The sequence below is a fragment of the Littorina saxatilis genome, linkage group LG3 (genome assembly GCF_037325665.1).
Source record: "Littorina saxatilis isolate snail1 linkage group LG3, US_GU_Lsax_2.0, whole genome shotgun sequence".
Lineage (NCBI taxonomy): Eukaryota > Metazoa > Mollusca > Gastropoda > Littorinimorpha > Littorinidae > Littorina > Littorina saxatilis.
This window is the reverse complement of record NC_090247.1, coordinates 15123375-15139571: the sequence shown is the minus strand read 5'-3', so window position 1 is coordinate 15139571 and position 16197 is coordinate 15123375. Positions and strand designations below refer to the sequence as shown.

The 16197-nt window shown below is 40.4% G+C and overlaps 1 protein-coding gene across 1 annotated transcript; it reads left to right on the top strand.

Annotated features, from left to right (window-relative positions):
* The first annotated feature begins 1367 nt into the window (after positions 1 to 1367).
* Positions 1368 to 5680, top strand: LOC138961704 (uncharacterized). Its single transcript, XM_070333376.1, has 2 exons — positions 1368 to 1611; positions 2027 to 5680. Exons 1-2 carry the CDS (start codon positions 1368 to 1370, stop codon positions 2185 to 2187), a joined length of 405 nt encoding a protein of 134 aa, XP_070189477.1. The 3' UTR covers positions 2188 to 5680.
* Positions 5681 to 16197: the final 10517 nt, after the last annotated feature.

The window sequence follows — 16197 nt, the reverse complement described above, 5'->3', positions numbered from 1 at the left end:
TTGGCGCATACTCTGTCCTGTGTTTAAGTTAGGCATTTGATGTCTGATGTTATTGATAAATGTTTGTATACATAAAATCTGACGTTTCCTGGTGTAAACTAGTTACGGAAATTCTCTTTGCATACTGTATTCTTAACGGACACTTTCTAGCAATAAACGATGCTTTTCTTCATATTTCCAGGTGAGGTCCTGTGATCGATGATCAGTACATGTTATTGTCGTCAACAGAAGGATCGTGTCGTTTTCAACTAAGCGGAAACACCTGGAATGACTTGGAGCTTCGCTACGCTTCTTTGCGTGTGACTTATTATTATAAACTCGGCTGACCCTCAGCTTTTAGTTGCAATAGGTATACAAACTCTGTCGTCGCCTTAAAAATTTCAGTTGTGAAAAATTCTTCAGCAAACCAAATCAGAAACAAACTGCAAATGGGAAAAATTCTTCAGCAAACCAACCCGGAGTTGTGAAAAATCTTCAGCAAACCAAACCACGCCAAAATATGCTACTGCAAGACGAAGGCTGAATTTGACGACGCGATTCACTATTAAGGTATAAGATTTTCGATGATTTTGCAAAGTAGCGGGTAGGCCTATACTGTGTCTTTGCACTGTGGGTGATCAATTATTTTACTTTGGATAAGGGTGGTTAATCTTCTCTCTTTTTTTTCTTTTTTTTTTTTTTTTTACTGTGAAGCAAGTAGGACTACGAAGTGAACACGGTGGCGGAAGAACATCAAACAGCCAGCAAATATGGTCACTCCAGTTAGCAAGTGTGCAAAGTGCAAAGTACCAAAACCACTGAATACCAAACGAGAAGATAAGAGTTCCGAAGCAAAAAAGGACATGGGGATTGTGTTGAAGTTTTCGGAAACTCGAGTGAAAGCAAATGGAAAACATCGTAAACTCGGAATGTGCGCACAGAAGGTTGGCACATTGGTAAAATTTTGCAAATCGTTTTCATCGTGGACGCGCCATAGTTTTAACCTTTGACCCCAGCCCGGCGATTTTCTGCTTCTGAGTTGTTGTCTGACGCAACAGCAAAACTTCTTGACTGACTATTGTGTACTACATTTATAAACGTGTGGGGTGATGTGTGTGGAAACGACTCCCTGATGACTCTGCTAGAGAAAACGATGAAAATCTGCTGAAAAACAGAGTGAACTAGCAGACATACCACCGACCCAAGCGATCACCCAATCAACAAAACATTAACCTAACCAACAAAGCACCCAATTAAACACCAACTGACTGATCATTTACCTACCAACCGAGTCCACACACACACAAACACACACACACACACACACACACTCACCACACACACACACACACACACACACACACACTCCACAAACACACACCAACACCATGCAAAGTTCACCTCCTCGGCGTAACCCAACCCTGCAAGCAGCAGGCCATGATAGTCGCAACCAGCCAATCGGACAAATTCTGGGGCCGACGTCACGTGTGCGCATACGTCATGCACGGCAACCGGTTGCAGAGGAGAGACATCCGGTTCAGTGCCAGCACGAGCTGAGAATAAAAATGCTGAGAGAGTTCAACGTCGGGGACATCGACCTCCATGCTTCAGCTGACTTGAGCGACGTTGTAGGTAGGTGGACACTCGCTTTACCTCGTGTGTGTGTGTGTGTGTGTGTGTGTGTGTGTGTGTGTGTGTGTGTGTGTGTGTGTGTGTGTGTGTGTCACTGTGTGTATGTATGTGTGTGTGTGTGTGTGTATGTGTGTGTGTGTGTATTAGTCTGTGTGTCTATGTGTGTGTGTATGTGTGTGTGTGTGTATGTGTGTGTGTGTTTTGTGTGTGTGTGTGTGTGTATTAGTCTCTGTGTGTGTGTGTATGTGTATGTGTATGTGTGTGTGTGTGTGTGTGTGGTGTGTATGTGTGTGTGTGTTGGTTGGTTGGTTGGTTGGTTATTGTTTGTAATCGTTTCTTTATATATAAATAGAGAGCATGCAGATATAGACAGGCAGCAGTGTTATTCAAAACTCCATTATCTGTGTCTTTTCAGAACTCCACCCCTCTTCTTCGGCTCTCGTCACCAACACCAGCCGATATGACGAGCCCCTGGAATTACCTGAGCCACCCTTACCTGCCCAGGAGACTCGGGGAGGGCGTATCGGGTTCAAACCTCGACCTACCGCTACTGCTATCCAGAATCTGCGACGTTAACCTGAATTTCAAAAGAAGAAAATAGGGACGTTGACTAAGTATTCTGCATAGTGTAGAACAGAGACGCTGACTAGATATTGTGCTGAGTTAAGTAAATCATGTTAGAAGTTATAGTTTTTGTCTGGAGTTGTATTGCTGTACTTACCTTTGCACCTTTCAAAAGAGGTGGCAGTCCTGGAAAATTACCTATTTTTGAGACAAGTTTATAAGGCACTAATGTTCTTCTTTTTTTGTCGTAGGGCTACTCGTCTAGAAATGAAGGACGCGTTCTTAACGATTTGAAACATAAGGCAGCAATTTTCAGCTACCAGATTGGTCTGTGTTCATGTTTGACTGATGAATTTATTCTAATCCGAATAATTTTGCTCATACTTCATCGAGTTGTTTGTTATCTTGTAGATTCGGATTAATAAATACTGCTTTTAACAGACGTTTCATTTCAGTTGCAATTCTACAAAGTATTGATAACTTGGGCTTTTACTCACATTTAATTCCAGTGAAGCAGTGGATAATGACCCGATGATATCCACCAGTCAGGACACACCCAAGTAAATTTCAATATCACGAAAGGTATTTTTTTTTAACTTAAGTTCACTTAAGCACTGTGACTATTGTTTTGCTTTTCCTTCTGCAAAATATTGTCATTTTCAAATCAAACACACATATAAGTGTCAGAAGCACGTTATGCGTAAATAGTCGTTAAAAGTTTTCTGTTTGTTCTTCACGTCAGTCACTTATCCATGTTTCTTTCTGCTTTGGCATACACTTTTATATCAGTTTTGAGTTCCGTCAAATGTGATCAGCAGTTTTCGCTGGGTGCTCTAGTTATAACCCTGCTGTCAGGTGGACATGCAGTAGTCGGCATTATCTGAACAAATTGCCATAACACTCAGAGCAGAATGTCCTTCTCTATCTGCGGAATATGTTTTGATATATCACATTGGAAGTGCACTTATCATGGGCTACAATGAAATTACCACAATGATTTCAACTATAGTTGTTTTTGTAAACAAAATTGACACCAAGATGTATGAATGAATCTGACGCCTCTCGGAATATGGCATTGACATTAAGAAAGTGTATTATTAACTGAATACGACGCCTCACGGAAAATGACTATGTCATGGCTCACGATCGTTGCGAAATTGAAGTGCTTCAGGTTCTCCACAGGATTAACTGTCTTAGAAAATCTTCTTGCCTTCCGACAGTGGATTCGTGTGTGTTTATTTTATAACAAGACAGACATATGCAGGGTTGGAAAGTGTTGATTTGCTTACTAGGAGTACAGTTTATTCTGCGTGGATGACTTTGTTGTGGTAACGTTTAACTTGTACTGTAATCAACGCACCACGCAGAGGACGTGCAGGGTTGGCCTCGAGCGCGAGCGACTCTTTGCAACTGAAGATGAACTCAAAACTAGCAACTTCTGTTTTAAATGTGTGAGACACAAGAATGAAGGAAACCTCATGTATGCGAAGCTCCTCCCACGCACTGTATCAGACGCCAGTGAAGGACAAATGTATGCGAAGCTCCTCCCACGCACTGTATCAGACGCCAGTGAAGGACAAATGTATGCGAAGCTCCTCCCACGCACTGTATCAGACGCCAGTGAAGGACAAATGTATGCGAAGCTCCTCCCACGCACTGTATCAGACGCCAGTGAAGGACAAATGTATGCGAAGCTCCTCCCACGCACTGTATCAGACGCCAGTGAAGGACAAATGTATGCGAAGCTCTTCCCACGCACTGTATCAGACGCCAGTGAAGGACAAATGTATGCGAAGCTCCTCCCACGCACTGTATCAGACGCCAGTGAAGGACAAATGTATGCGAAGCTCCTCCCACGCACTGTATCAGACGCCAGTGAAGGACAAATGCATGCGAAGCTCTTCCCACGCACTGTATCAGACGCCAGTGAAGGACAAATGCATGCGAAGCTCTTCCCACGCACTGTATCAGACGCCAGTGAAGGACAAATGCCAGCAGTGTCCTGTGCTTTATCTTTTTGTCTGTTTCCATATGGCGAACATGCAACAATGAACTGATATTAGTTCTTTCCTTATGGATTAGGAATCGAGGGTTGTGTAGGGTCCTCAAGTCAAGGATGTTAGCATAGACTTATACCACGAGGTCAGGTTCTACGTGTAGATGCTTACTCATAGTATGCAGCATTTAGCAAGCACGTGGCTACTGTCAACCCGGAGTTTTAGTTTACATTGGATAAATTGATAAGTGTGGGGCTACGTCTGCCCTGTAGAAACACGTTGGACACTCTTTGTCGTCACACACGTCCAGTTTGCAAACAAACAGGGCATAGTGTGTTCACCGGCACGGTTGGCCTAGTGGTAAGGCGTCCGCCCCGTGATCGGGAGGTCGTGGGTTCGAACCCCGGCCGGGTCATAGCTAAGACTTTAAAATTGGCAATCTAGTGGCTGCTCCGCCTGGCGTCTGGCATTATGGGGTTAGTGCTAGGACTGGTTGGTCCGGTGTCAGAATAATGTGACTGGGTGAGACATGAAGCCTGTGCTGCGACTTCTGTCTTGTGTGTGGCGCACGTTATATGTCAAAGCAGCACCGCCCTGATATGGCCCTTCGTGGTCGGCTGGGCGTTAAGCAAACAAACAAACAAAAAATAGTGTGTTCAAAGAAAGCTATCTCGCCGCAGAGAGAATTAGAAAACATGCTGAGACACACGTCTGAAAAAAAGCTTTTGATGCCTAAGATGTACAAATCATTCTGAGGAACAAAGGGAAGTAAGCGTATGGTTTTGTTGCCTGAGATGTACGGATCGTTCTGAGAAACACAACGACTTCAGAAAGCGTATCGTTTTGATTCCAAAGATGTACGGATTTGTTCTGAGAAGCAAAGGGAAGTAAGCGCATAGCTTTGTTGCCTTAGACATTTACGAATCGTTCTGGGAAGCAAAGGGAAGTAATCGTATCGTTTTGTTTTTAATATGATCGAGTTGTTGTTGACAGCAAGCGAATGGTAGCTATAAAATAGACAGTAAGGTTATCATTATAATCTAACGGTATCATTATAATCTAACGGTGTTGTATTTTAAGAATAACACACTTTACGCATATTTTTTTTTACATTGTGGGTCTCACTTTTGTGGGTACACTTCGATTTGAGATGGGAAATAACGTGTTTTTCGCTCTGAAATAACCATCTAAGGTTGACAGGGCACGAGCAAACTAAAAGAAATCATCCCATTTGCTGATCTCTGTTTGTTAGAGGCATTCGAGCGCAAACCATGAAACGTACGCTACCACAGCGTTTTATGTCTAAGGCATTCCACTATTAGTTGATATCTAACTCAGCCTGATGGCTTCGTTATACAATCAACATACTATCGTGTGAAAGAAAACTCTGTCCCACGACTAAGTCTGAATGGCAGGTACTATCTCTAGGCGTTCTCTAGTGTTTACACGAGAGATGAGACGCACAGACAACCAATTTTTGTTTTACGTGCAACGAAACGCCGTCTACTTTGTCGTTCTGTGGTGTTCCCCTTGTCACGACTGCAGTGTTTGTTTGGTTTTTTATATTTAGTCAAGTTTTGACTAAATATTTTAACATCGAGGGGGAATCGAAACGAGGGTCGTGGTGTATGTGCGTGTGTCTATGTGTCTGTGTGTCTGTGTGTGTGTGTGTGTGTGTGTGTAGAGCGATTCAGACTAAACTACTGGACCGATCTTTATGAAATTTGACATGAGAGTTCCTGGGTATGAAATCCCCGAACGTTTTTTTCATTTTTTTCATAAATGTCTTTGATGACGTCATATCCGGCTTTTCGTGAAAGTTGAGGCGGCACTGTCACGCCCTCATTTTTCAACCAAATTGGTTGAAATTTTGGTCAAGTAATCTTCGACGAAGCCCGGACTTCGGTATTGCATTTCAGCTTGGTGGCTTAAAAATTAATTAATGACTTTGGTCATTAAAAATCTGAAAATTGTAAAAAAAAAATAAAAATTTATAAAACGATCCAAATTTACGTTTATCTTATTCTCCATCATGTGCTGATTCCAAAAACATATAAATATGTTATATTCGGATTAAAACAAGCTCTGAAAATTAAATATATAAAAATTATTATCAAAATTAAATTGTTCAAATCAATTTAAAAAAAACTTTCATCTTATTCCTTGTCGGTTCCTGATTCCAAAAACATATAGATATGATATGTTTGGATTAAAAACACGCTCAGAAAGTTAAAACAAAGAGAGGTACAGAAAAGCGTGCTATCCTTCTTAGCGCAACTACTACCCCGCTCTTCTTGTCAATTTCACTGCCTTTGCCATGAGCGGTGGACTGACGATGCTACGAGTATACGGTCTTGCTGAAAAATGGCAGCTACTTGACTAAATATTGTATTTTCGCCTTACGCGACTTGTTTTGGTTGTGGAAGAGTTGCCTTTGCTTTGAAACACTGAGGCAAACAAACCCCGGTGACAGTATAGGCCAATCACTAGCGAACGGCGTATTTCCACAAGTGGTCGGCGACAGATATATTTCGAAACATCGTATATTCAGCAAGGCTAAATCGCCTTGCTCGTATTATTAAGACTTTGGTATATATATGCATGATACTTTCCCTGTGAGCTTGGAATTTCAATCTTGCGAATGCGTGCACACGGGGTGTTTAGTTCCTGGAAGAGTGCACACAGTTGACTCTTGCAACTAAATTCCTTGTCAAGGTCGGTTTCGAACCGAAGCCGTGAGCGATGAACTGGTTCTGAAGCCAGCAAGCTACCGACTGAAGTTTTGATCCGCACAGTGTTTATACTCTCAACTAAGACGCTGCGAATCAAGCATGACAGGGAAAATGTGACCAGGGCTGGTTAGAAACCCTTTTACGCACGAGCTCATCATGCGGTAGCATCTTGAATTAGAACCTATAACTGATCGCTTATTTGCGGGTTCGGATTCCATGGAACTTTGCAGATAAAGTTCATTCAAATGGGTGATGTATGGCGCAGGGTGACGCAATGAGTCCCATTGTCACGGCATCTCAGCAGGAGTAGTACCTCTTGCTCCTCAAAGTTACTGAACCTGTCACGTTCAGGTGCACGGAGCCCCCAGGGCTTTCAATCATGTCTCAGGCGGATATTCGTTTGCAACAAAAAGACAAATATTTGGTCTCCATGATGAAACTTGTGCACTGCGTTTTTAAAATGTCTTGGTTACGTACCTGCGAGTATTAGAGGGCTTAAGTCGTTGAAGTCTGATTGCTGCGTTTCCCTTTCGTTCTTGTCAAGTCAGCTTGGGTAGCTTTTTTTATGGGCTATAGTAAACTATAGACTAACGTAAACCCTGTTTCGCTACCTTTGGCTCGAAAAGTAATGTGTATGTTTCCCACGCTTCCTTGAGTGTGTAACGCGAACTGCAGCACACAACACAGCTGGGTTCTTCACATGTGGAGAACCTGATATTTATACTTGTGTCTGTACCTCTGCAACAATCGTGTTGGTGGCACGTGCCAAAAGGATGTCATGTGCCAAAAAAGGGTTCTTCAACCTGATATTTATACTTGTGTCTACATCTCTGCAACAAACGTGTTGGTACGTGGCACCTACCAAAGGGTATAATGTGCCGAAAAAGGAGACTCTTAATTCCTGTCTAAATGGAGTGCAAAAAAAGAACCTGTTTCTTCGCATTGCATTTGTTCGCAACGGCGCAGTGATAAGGAGAGAAAGGGAGCTAGCTAACGCGGTCTGTTCTAATGAAAAGTTCGCTGTGATTACTTCCCTTGAAAGAGCTAAGGGAGCATTATTGAACATGTTGTGTTATGCAGAGAGTTTTGTCTTGACTGATGTACCTCCTTTTCATTTTTCTGGTAATATATTCAGCATTGAAAGGCACTTTGTTTTTCCTTATACATGGTATCATTTGTTTTACAATGTGGGCAACAACCGGGACATCCCTGCTTACCTGATATTAGAAGGAAGAGGAGATTCAGTTATATTGCTTTCCGTGTAACCTCATTTAAGTGCAATTCGATGCTTTCATAAATGTTTGCTTTAAATATAATGCAGCTTAATCTCATTCACCAAAAAAGGTAATGTATTGATGCATAGCATGTAACGTTTTCATAATTCTACCTTTGGGATCACTCTTTGCAGGCTTGCATCCTGCTAGAGCGCATACAAATATCTGTTTTATTGTGTTATTGAATTGAAGATAGTCTGCTGCTTTTCGCTATTTTCCCAAAGGATACACGAAAGAGCCTGATGTTGTTGGCGTCGTTGCCACGATCGTCAAAACGTAGGCTGTTTTAGTTCGTGCCGGTTTTCATCATGCGGCAAAGCTAACCTTCTGATAATTATGACAGACCCAGCCTGAAGATGCTTCTTTCATCAAATCATTACTAAAGATTATACATAACATATCCGTTGCGCAGTTAACACCACAAGTACTTTGAGTCAATTGACCGCTGTACGTCAAGTCCTACTTTCTATTGCCTATCTACAGCATTACTCAAATCAGAACGTATCTATATCTGGTCATGAGTCAGCTTTTCCAACGTGCGATAGTGTCAGCATCCTTACTTTGTGTGTACAAACATGGGCAGCACCATAGAAACCCCGGAACCACAAATGTGCCTGCACCGCAAAAGAAATAGTCAAAAGCAAATTATACAAAATATTGCAAATTTACACATGAAGCATTATTATTTAAGTTATTGAGACATCCCAGTGCTCTAAGGGATTTATAGAGCAAATCGAGAAAATTCATTATTGAACGAAGCGCATAGCGCTGAGTTCAATAATTATTTTCGAGATTTGCTCTATAAATCCCTTAGTGCACTGGGATTGTTTCAATAACGATATTGTCAGTACCGCCAGATAAAAAAGAAGATTCAAAACGCACATTTTGCAACGCGCATTTGGATAGGCGTAACTGTGTGGTCAGGTTTGTGTCACTGGATCTACTTTTATGTGGGCTGTCTCAAGTGTGTCGTGCTTTCGTCACACGCAAACTCTTGTTTTAATTTCTGTTGGTAAATTCCAGTGTAGCGTTAAGCTAAAAAGTGATGATCTTTCATAGAGACCTCATTTAAACTCGGAGAAAGGACTGTGCTCTCAGTTATTTGCGATTCGAAACCTTCATCGAGCTTCGACAGATTGACTGTGCAGAGTGTTGCCCCTTAAATTGACTCCGGCCAAGGCCACGGTTAGCAGACTCGGATTTTCAAAGTAAATGTGGTATGTTTCTCGTGTTGTATCTTCACTCATCGGGGAGACTGGTACTATTATATATGAACCGTAAGAATGTTGTGAACCCAACACGTATTATGTCGTTTGTTCACATTTGCCCATGATGTTAATTTGCTGCGAGGTTTATGTCGTCTGCTTGGGCGGCTAGGGCAAGCGAACCACGGCACTGCACTGCAGTCTCATTAATTTTCAAAAACAACAATTGCTCGTCTGCACGCATGAGTTTTATACATGGTAAGAACGTTCTTAACCCTACACGTTTTCGATTCCGATTGTTGTTGCCTTGAAATAATAATTCGAAAACCATTCATTTACTGAACTGATGCAGTCGTATTTCAGTGTAATCTAGTCTGCTACTCCAAATGCTGATCTAGTTCAGTGGTACGTTATCGGAATAACACTTGTGTTTTCTCTTAGCTGCTGGGAATTGTATACTAACTCATCATTTGGTAATGTGGATAATAAGCTACGGCATAATTATGAGAAGATTCTTAGCAAGTCGAAACTGAAAAATAGACACAGCGGGTTCTATTTTTAGATCAGTGGCAACTGTGGCACAGGCACATGCAATCTGTCAGAAAAAAAACACTTCTGCTTTAATTGAGAAGCAGGAAATTTATGGTATTTTGGTATTGTGGAGAATATAAGCTACATGTCATTAATTAATTCTGAGGATGAGAGCACAGTCTCGCTTAGGCAAAGGGCGGAAGAATACGCTCTGTGGAAAAGTTAGCGCACTCCAAGAGTGCGCTAACAGTTTTAGCGCATCGCCATTAGCCAATCAACTGGTTCAAATCAGTCATGTGACACCAGTACTTACTGACAATTTAAGTTATTGAGACATCCCAGTGCACTAAGGGATTTATAGAGCAAATCGAGAAAATTCTTTATTGAACGAAGCGCATAGCGCTGAGTTCAATAATTATTTTCGAGATTTGCTCTATAAATCCCTTAGTGCACTGGGATTGTTTCAATAACGATATTGTCAGTACTGCCAGATAAAAAAGAAGATTCAAAATGCACATTTTGCAACGCGCATTTGGATAGGCGTAACTGTGTGGTCAGGTTTGTGTCAGATCTACTTTTGTGTGGGCTGTCTCAAGTGTGTCGTGCTTTCGTCACACGCAAACTCTTGTTTCAATTTCTGTTGGTAAATTCCAGTGTAGCGTTAAGCTAAAAAGTGATGATCTTTCATAGAGACCTCATTTAAACTCGGAGAAAGGACTGTGCTCTTAGTTATTTGCGATTCGAAACCTTCATCGAGCTTCGACAGATTGACTGTGCAGAGTTTTTCCCCTTGCCAAGGTCGACGGAAAGAACATTTTCAAAATAAATGTGGCATGTTTCTCGTGTGGTATCTTCACGCATCGGGGAGTCTGGTACTAAATATGAACGGCAAGAATGCTCTGAACCCTACACGTATTATATCCCCATCGTTTTATCGTTCACATTTGCCCAACATGTTAATTTGCTGAGCGGGATTTATGTCGTCTGCTAGGCTATGGCAATCGAACCACTGCACTGAGTCTCATTTCAAAAACAAAAATTGCTCGTCACGTTGCACTGAGTCTGCACGCATGAGACAGGCTGGTAATAAGTCGTATATATGGTAAGAACGTTCTAAACCCTACACGTTTTCGATTCCGATTGTTCTTGCCTTGAAATAATAATTCGGAAAACATTCATTTACTGAACAGATGCAGTCGTATTTCAGTGTAGTCTGCTACGTGCTGATCTAGCTGCTACGTTATCGGAATAACACTTGTGTTTTCTGTTAGCTGCTGGGAATTGTATATCCTACTAACTCATCATTTGGTAATGTGGATAATAAGCTACATGCCACTAACATGGCATAATTATGAGAGGAATCTTCGCAAGTCGAAACTGAAAAATTAGACACAGCGGGTTCTATTCAGTTTTAGATCAGTGGCAACTGTGGCACAGGCACATGCAATCTGTCAGAAAAAAACCACTTGTGCTTTAATTAAGAAGCAGGAAATTTATGGTCATAATCATTGGTATTGTGGAGAATATAAGCTACATGTCATTAATTAGTTCTGAGGATGAGAGTACACTCTCACTTAGGCAAAGGGCGGAAGAATACGCTCTGTGGAAAAGTTAGCGCACTCTTGGAGTGCGCTAACAGTTTTAGCGCATCGCCATTAGCCAATCAACTGGTTCACATGAGTCATGTGACACCAGTACTTTCTGACAATTATTATTACTATTATTATTTTGTTAACATTCAAACTAACAGGCGTATGCAGTTTGCAGGGGGTATACAAAACATAAAATGGATATTTGCATTAGTCTGTCACTTCCCGACTGATGCTTCCAGAGAGTTGGGTTTTTTATATATTCGTGGGCCATGAAGTGAATTTGCAATATTTGCGATGAGAATCGTGGGTGCTTTTTTTCTCGATAGTTAGATTACGCTTGTCAAGATGTTTAAATAAGAATGTACCTGGCAAAAATGGATACGTTTCAGCTAAATTTCTTCTGATATATTTGTATATATACAAGGTTAGTCTTGATGTGATTTTGCTTAGTTTTTACAATTCTTAGTTTGGAATGTGTCAGCTTTGATAAGTATTTTTCTTGTTCGTTCGACTTTGTTCGAAGTTTTGCTTTGGCTCTATTGGGTTAGTTCAGATCTCTTTTATACGTAATTCAGAGATTTCATATAACATAATCAAATATGATCTGAAAAGTTTGTTGCGCAACGAGTGATGCATATACATATGTTGTGTAGGAAGTCAGACTTCAGTTGAACATAACATTCGATTATGCGAATACATTTTCAATGTAAGAAGCAGGGTATGGAGGAAGCTAGATACTGCTGGATTATTTGAAGAATTCTTCACTGTCTGAATCTTGCATTTTAAGCAATCCTGTATGATGATGAAAGGTTTAAATGATTTTTTACTTCTTGTAAAATATCAAAACAAAGAAAAGTCCAGGAAGTATCTATCCGTATTTTGTAATGCCCTGTTGTACCATCAGCACGTTAAAAAGCAAAACATAGATTTCTTGAGAGGTACATAATTCAATTACAATACCCAAGACGTCTTTCTTTATCAACATGTTTTCCTAATGTAACCGTGTGCCGAAACACTACGATCACCTCGGGAAGCGAAGTGCAATCAAACAGGATTGAAAATGTTAGGGCTAATTTCTTAGCCCTATAAAAACTGTTATGCAAACCCGAAGGTTTCCATGAACATACAGACAATCGAAAACCACCAGACCCCATCACAAACAGAACTCTACAAACCACAGGTGTTGACTTTAAAGGCCAACAACCCGGGTGCAGAGTCCGTTGCGAAAGGAGCGGTAGCCTCCCCTGTCACAATCGCCCCCGTTTGAAATGAACTTCGTCCCGAAGTTCCGAACCGGGAGACCACTGTCCATCCCAAGTTCGCAGAATGGGAACAGCACGAAAATGTTCAGTGGTCATATTAATCAAAACAAAACAAAATATATTTTATGAACAAAGACATGCCGCGACAAACAAAACCCATTTCTTTCTTAATGTGTAAAGAACATTCTCGTGTTATTCATTTTTTTCGCACGATCTTTGTTTTTTTCATCATTGATCAATGTATAGGCCTTCATAATTATTTTGATTAGCTACATACTTCTCAGTGCTACACCATGACAGCTGTTGCGTTTTTTCTTTTCTTTTTATACATGTACACTATTTTTGGTGTTCGAATATCTGCTTTTAGATAAACATATATTTTGTATTTTTCCATTGTTTTTCATCTGACAGTCAACTGAGATGTTACATGGCTATTAACATTGTATCATGCTTTCACTACAATTGGTGTAAGTAATTCATAGATTTCAAGTTAACATAATGAACTGAAATGCCTGACCAGTTGAAATAACACTAACACTTTCAAACATTTCCTTTTTCATGCGGGTGTAATTCCACTTAAGAAACTATCTTAAACTATAATTTTGTGTTTGGAAAAGGGGGCTTGGAACTACTAGGTGGTGGGGATTGAGGGGATTAGATACTGCTTGTTTATTGAAGAATTCGACACTTTTGAATCCTGCGTTTTAAGCGCTTTGTGTATGATGGTAAAATGGAACTGAAAGTGTGGTTCAACTGGTTCTTGATTTCTTGTAGAATCAAATCAAAAAAGAAAATCATCAAAGAAGTATTTTTGTTTTGAGTATGTGCTGTAACAGCTACCCAAATCAAAACAATCAAGAAAAGATATAGAATTCTGTATGGTAAATAATTGCCTTAACAAGGTCAAGACGTCTCTATTTGTATACATGTATGTTTTTAAATGTATGATTCATTACACATGAGTCAAAGCAACATAAAGATTTGTTCAGGACATTTTCATGCTACGAGAAAGAAACCCCATTCTTGTCTTTACGTTTAAATACAATTGTGTAATTCTTCTTGTGTACGCTATTTTTGTTTAGTTGGTCATTAATTAAGACATTGATATTTGGACTAACCACACACTTTTAGGTATTTCAGCTGTTGCTCTTTTGTTTATACGTGTACACTATTTTAAGTGTTCGCATGTCTGCTTTTAGATAAACATATACTTTTATTGTGTAGAAGTTTAAGCCTGCTTGCAACTATTGATTTTTTTAATCTTTCTTTCTTTCTTTATTTGGTGTTTAACGTCGTTTTCAACCGTTCAAGGTTATATCGCGACAGGGAAAGGGGGGGGGGGGGAGATGGGATGGAGCCACTTGTTAATTGTTTCTTGTTCACAAAAGCACTAATCAAAAAATTGCTCCAGGGGCTTGCAACGTAGTACAATATATGACCTTACTGGAAGAATGCAAGTTTCCAGTACAAAGGACTCAACATTTCTTACATACTGCTTGACTAAAATCTTTACAAACATTGACTATATTCTATACAAGAAACACTTAACAAGGGTAAAAGGAGAAACAGAATCCGTTAGTCGCCTCTTACGACATGCTGGGGAGCATCGGGTAAATTCTTCCCCCTAACCCGCGGGGGGTATTTTTTAATCTGCTTATTGTTAAATATTGCGCGTTGTGTATGTTTACTTTGTTATTCCGGTGTTCTGTCTGTTGTTTTAATAAAGGCCAAGCAATACATAGCTCCGGGCAAACATAGAATTTTTAAAACACTATCCTCTCGGAAACGTGATTTTGTAAAAGGGGGGGTAGACGATGTTCGGAAATAACTCTGTTGGGTTTGTATGGACTGTGAAAGAGTGACCACTCTTGGATGTATTGAGGCACTCTTTCTCACGTGACATTAAAGCCAGTCACTAGCGAGGGGTAAATCTCCACATCTGGACAAGGAGCATAATTATGTGGAGACACGCCCTTCGCTGGTCACTGGCCTATAATGTCACGTGGTAAAGAATTCCTCAATAAATCCAAGAGTATTCACTCTTTCACAACCCATTCCAACCCGTCAGAGTTATTTCCGGAATACTTCACTTGTATTTAACGCCATAGCACTTTTTTTTAAACTCTAAATAAACGATTTTTGAAAAGCAGAGGAAGAGCTGTAACAATTAACATCCCGATAATATGCACATCTTTCGGTTTCAAGTCAGCAGCAACTCAAGCAAAACAGCTCCTTTATTGTCGAAAAAAAGTTCAACACGTATTCTAGCAGCATGAAATGGAAAACAATTTTAACTCCATGCAGAACTCTATTGTTACACCCCCGGTATAGGGGTGTGTATAGGTTTCGCTCGATGTGTTTGTTTGGGTGTTTGTTTGGGTATTTGTTTGGGTATTTGTTTGGGTGTTTGTTTGGGTGTTTGTGTTCGCAAGTAGATCTCAAGAATGAACGGACCGATCGTCACCAAACTTGGTGAACAGGTTCTATACATTCCTGAGACGGTCCTTACAAAAATTGGGACCAGTCAAACACACGGTTAGGGAGTTATTGGTGGATTAAAATTATACAAGGACTTATAGAGGCACACCCCCGTTGGTCAAAGGGAAATAACCATTCTCACTGCCACCAACTGAGAAGGTTATTTCCTTTTGACGGGGGTGTTTTTCCTATCGGAGGAATTTCTTGTTATGGTAGGCTCTCCATTATTGTTTGTCTGTATCTCTTTGTTTTGTTTTGTCTTTTTGAGTGAATAAAAAATAAATGGAAAGGCTCCAATACGTGTTCCACATTGTCTGTCTGCATTTATGTCTCTCGATATCTCTCTCCATCTCTCACACATGTGCACACTCATACACTTAAACACACACACACACACACACACACACACACACACACACACACACACACACACACACATATATACATACATACATACACATATACACATATACACTAGCCCATCTTTTCATTAAATCCGCAACAATTTGAAAAATGTAATCTCTTCATTAAGATTTAAGCAATTACTATGTTTTTGCTATTCATAAAAGTTTCTAAATACAATACTTTGTCATCAAAAATTTGAAAATGTAACAATGTTATTTAAAGCAGTCACAATACGCACCTAAGCAGTTCCATCTTTGTGCTCTAACACCTCTAGCATGTGAGAGGTTTGTTATCTTTCAACAAGTTGATACTACGAGTACACTGACGCTTACATGGGTAAATCACAAGTATAGCTGCTACATTTCCAACTTTCGATAACAGTGCCATGATCTTCCCTGAAACAGGAGGAGATAACCATTCTGAGAATTCACCCAGAGAAAACTTTGGAAATTCCAAACCAGGTTACAATCACATGCAACTGTGACCCTTTCAGTTTCACACGCATTATCGCCTGCTCATGCAAACATAGAACACTCCATTGTAGAA

Bases quoted from the DNA above. Each gene is read 5' to 3' on its own strand.
- LOC138961704 (XM_070333376.1), top strand. From the start codon at position 1,368: ATGCAAAGTTCACCTCCTCGGCGTAACCCAACCCTGCAAGCAGCAGGC. The intron at 1,612-2,026 runs GTAGGTGGACAC...GTGTCTTTTCAG, and splicing joins TGACTTGAGCGACGTTGTAG to AACTCCACCCCTCTTCTTCG.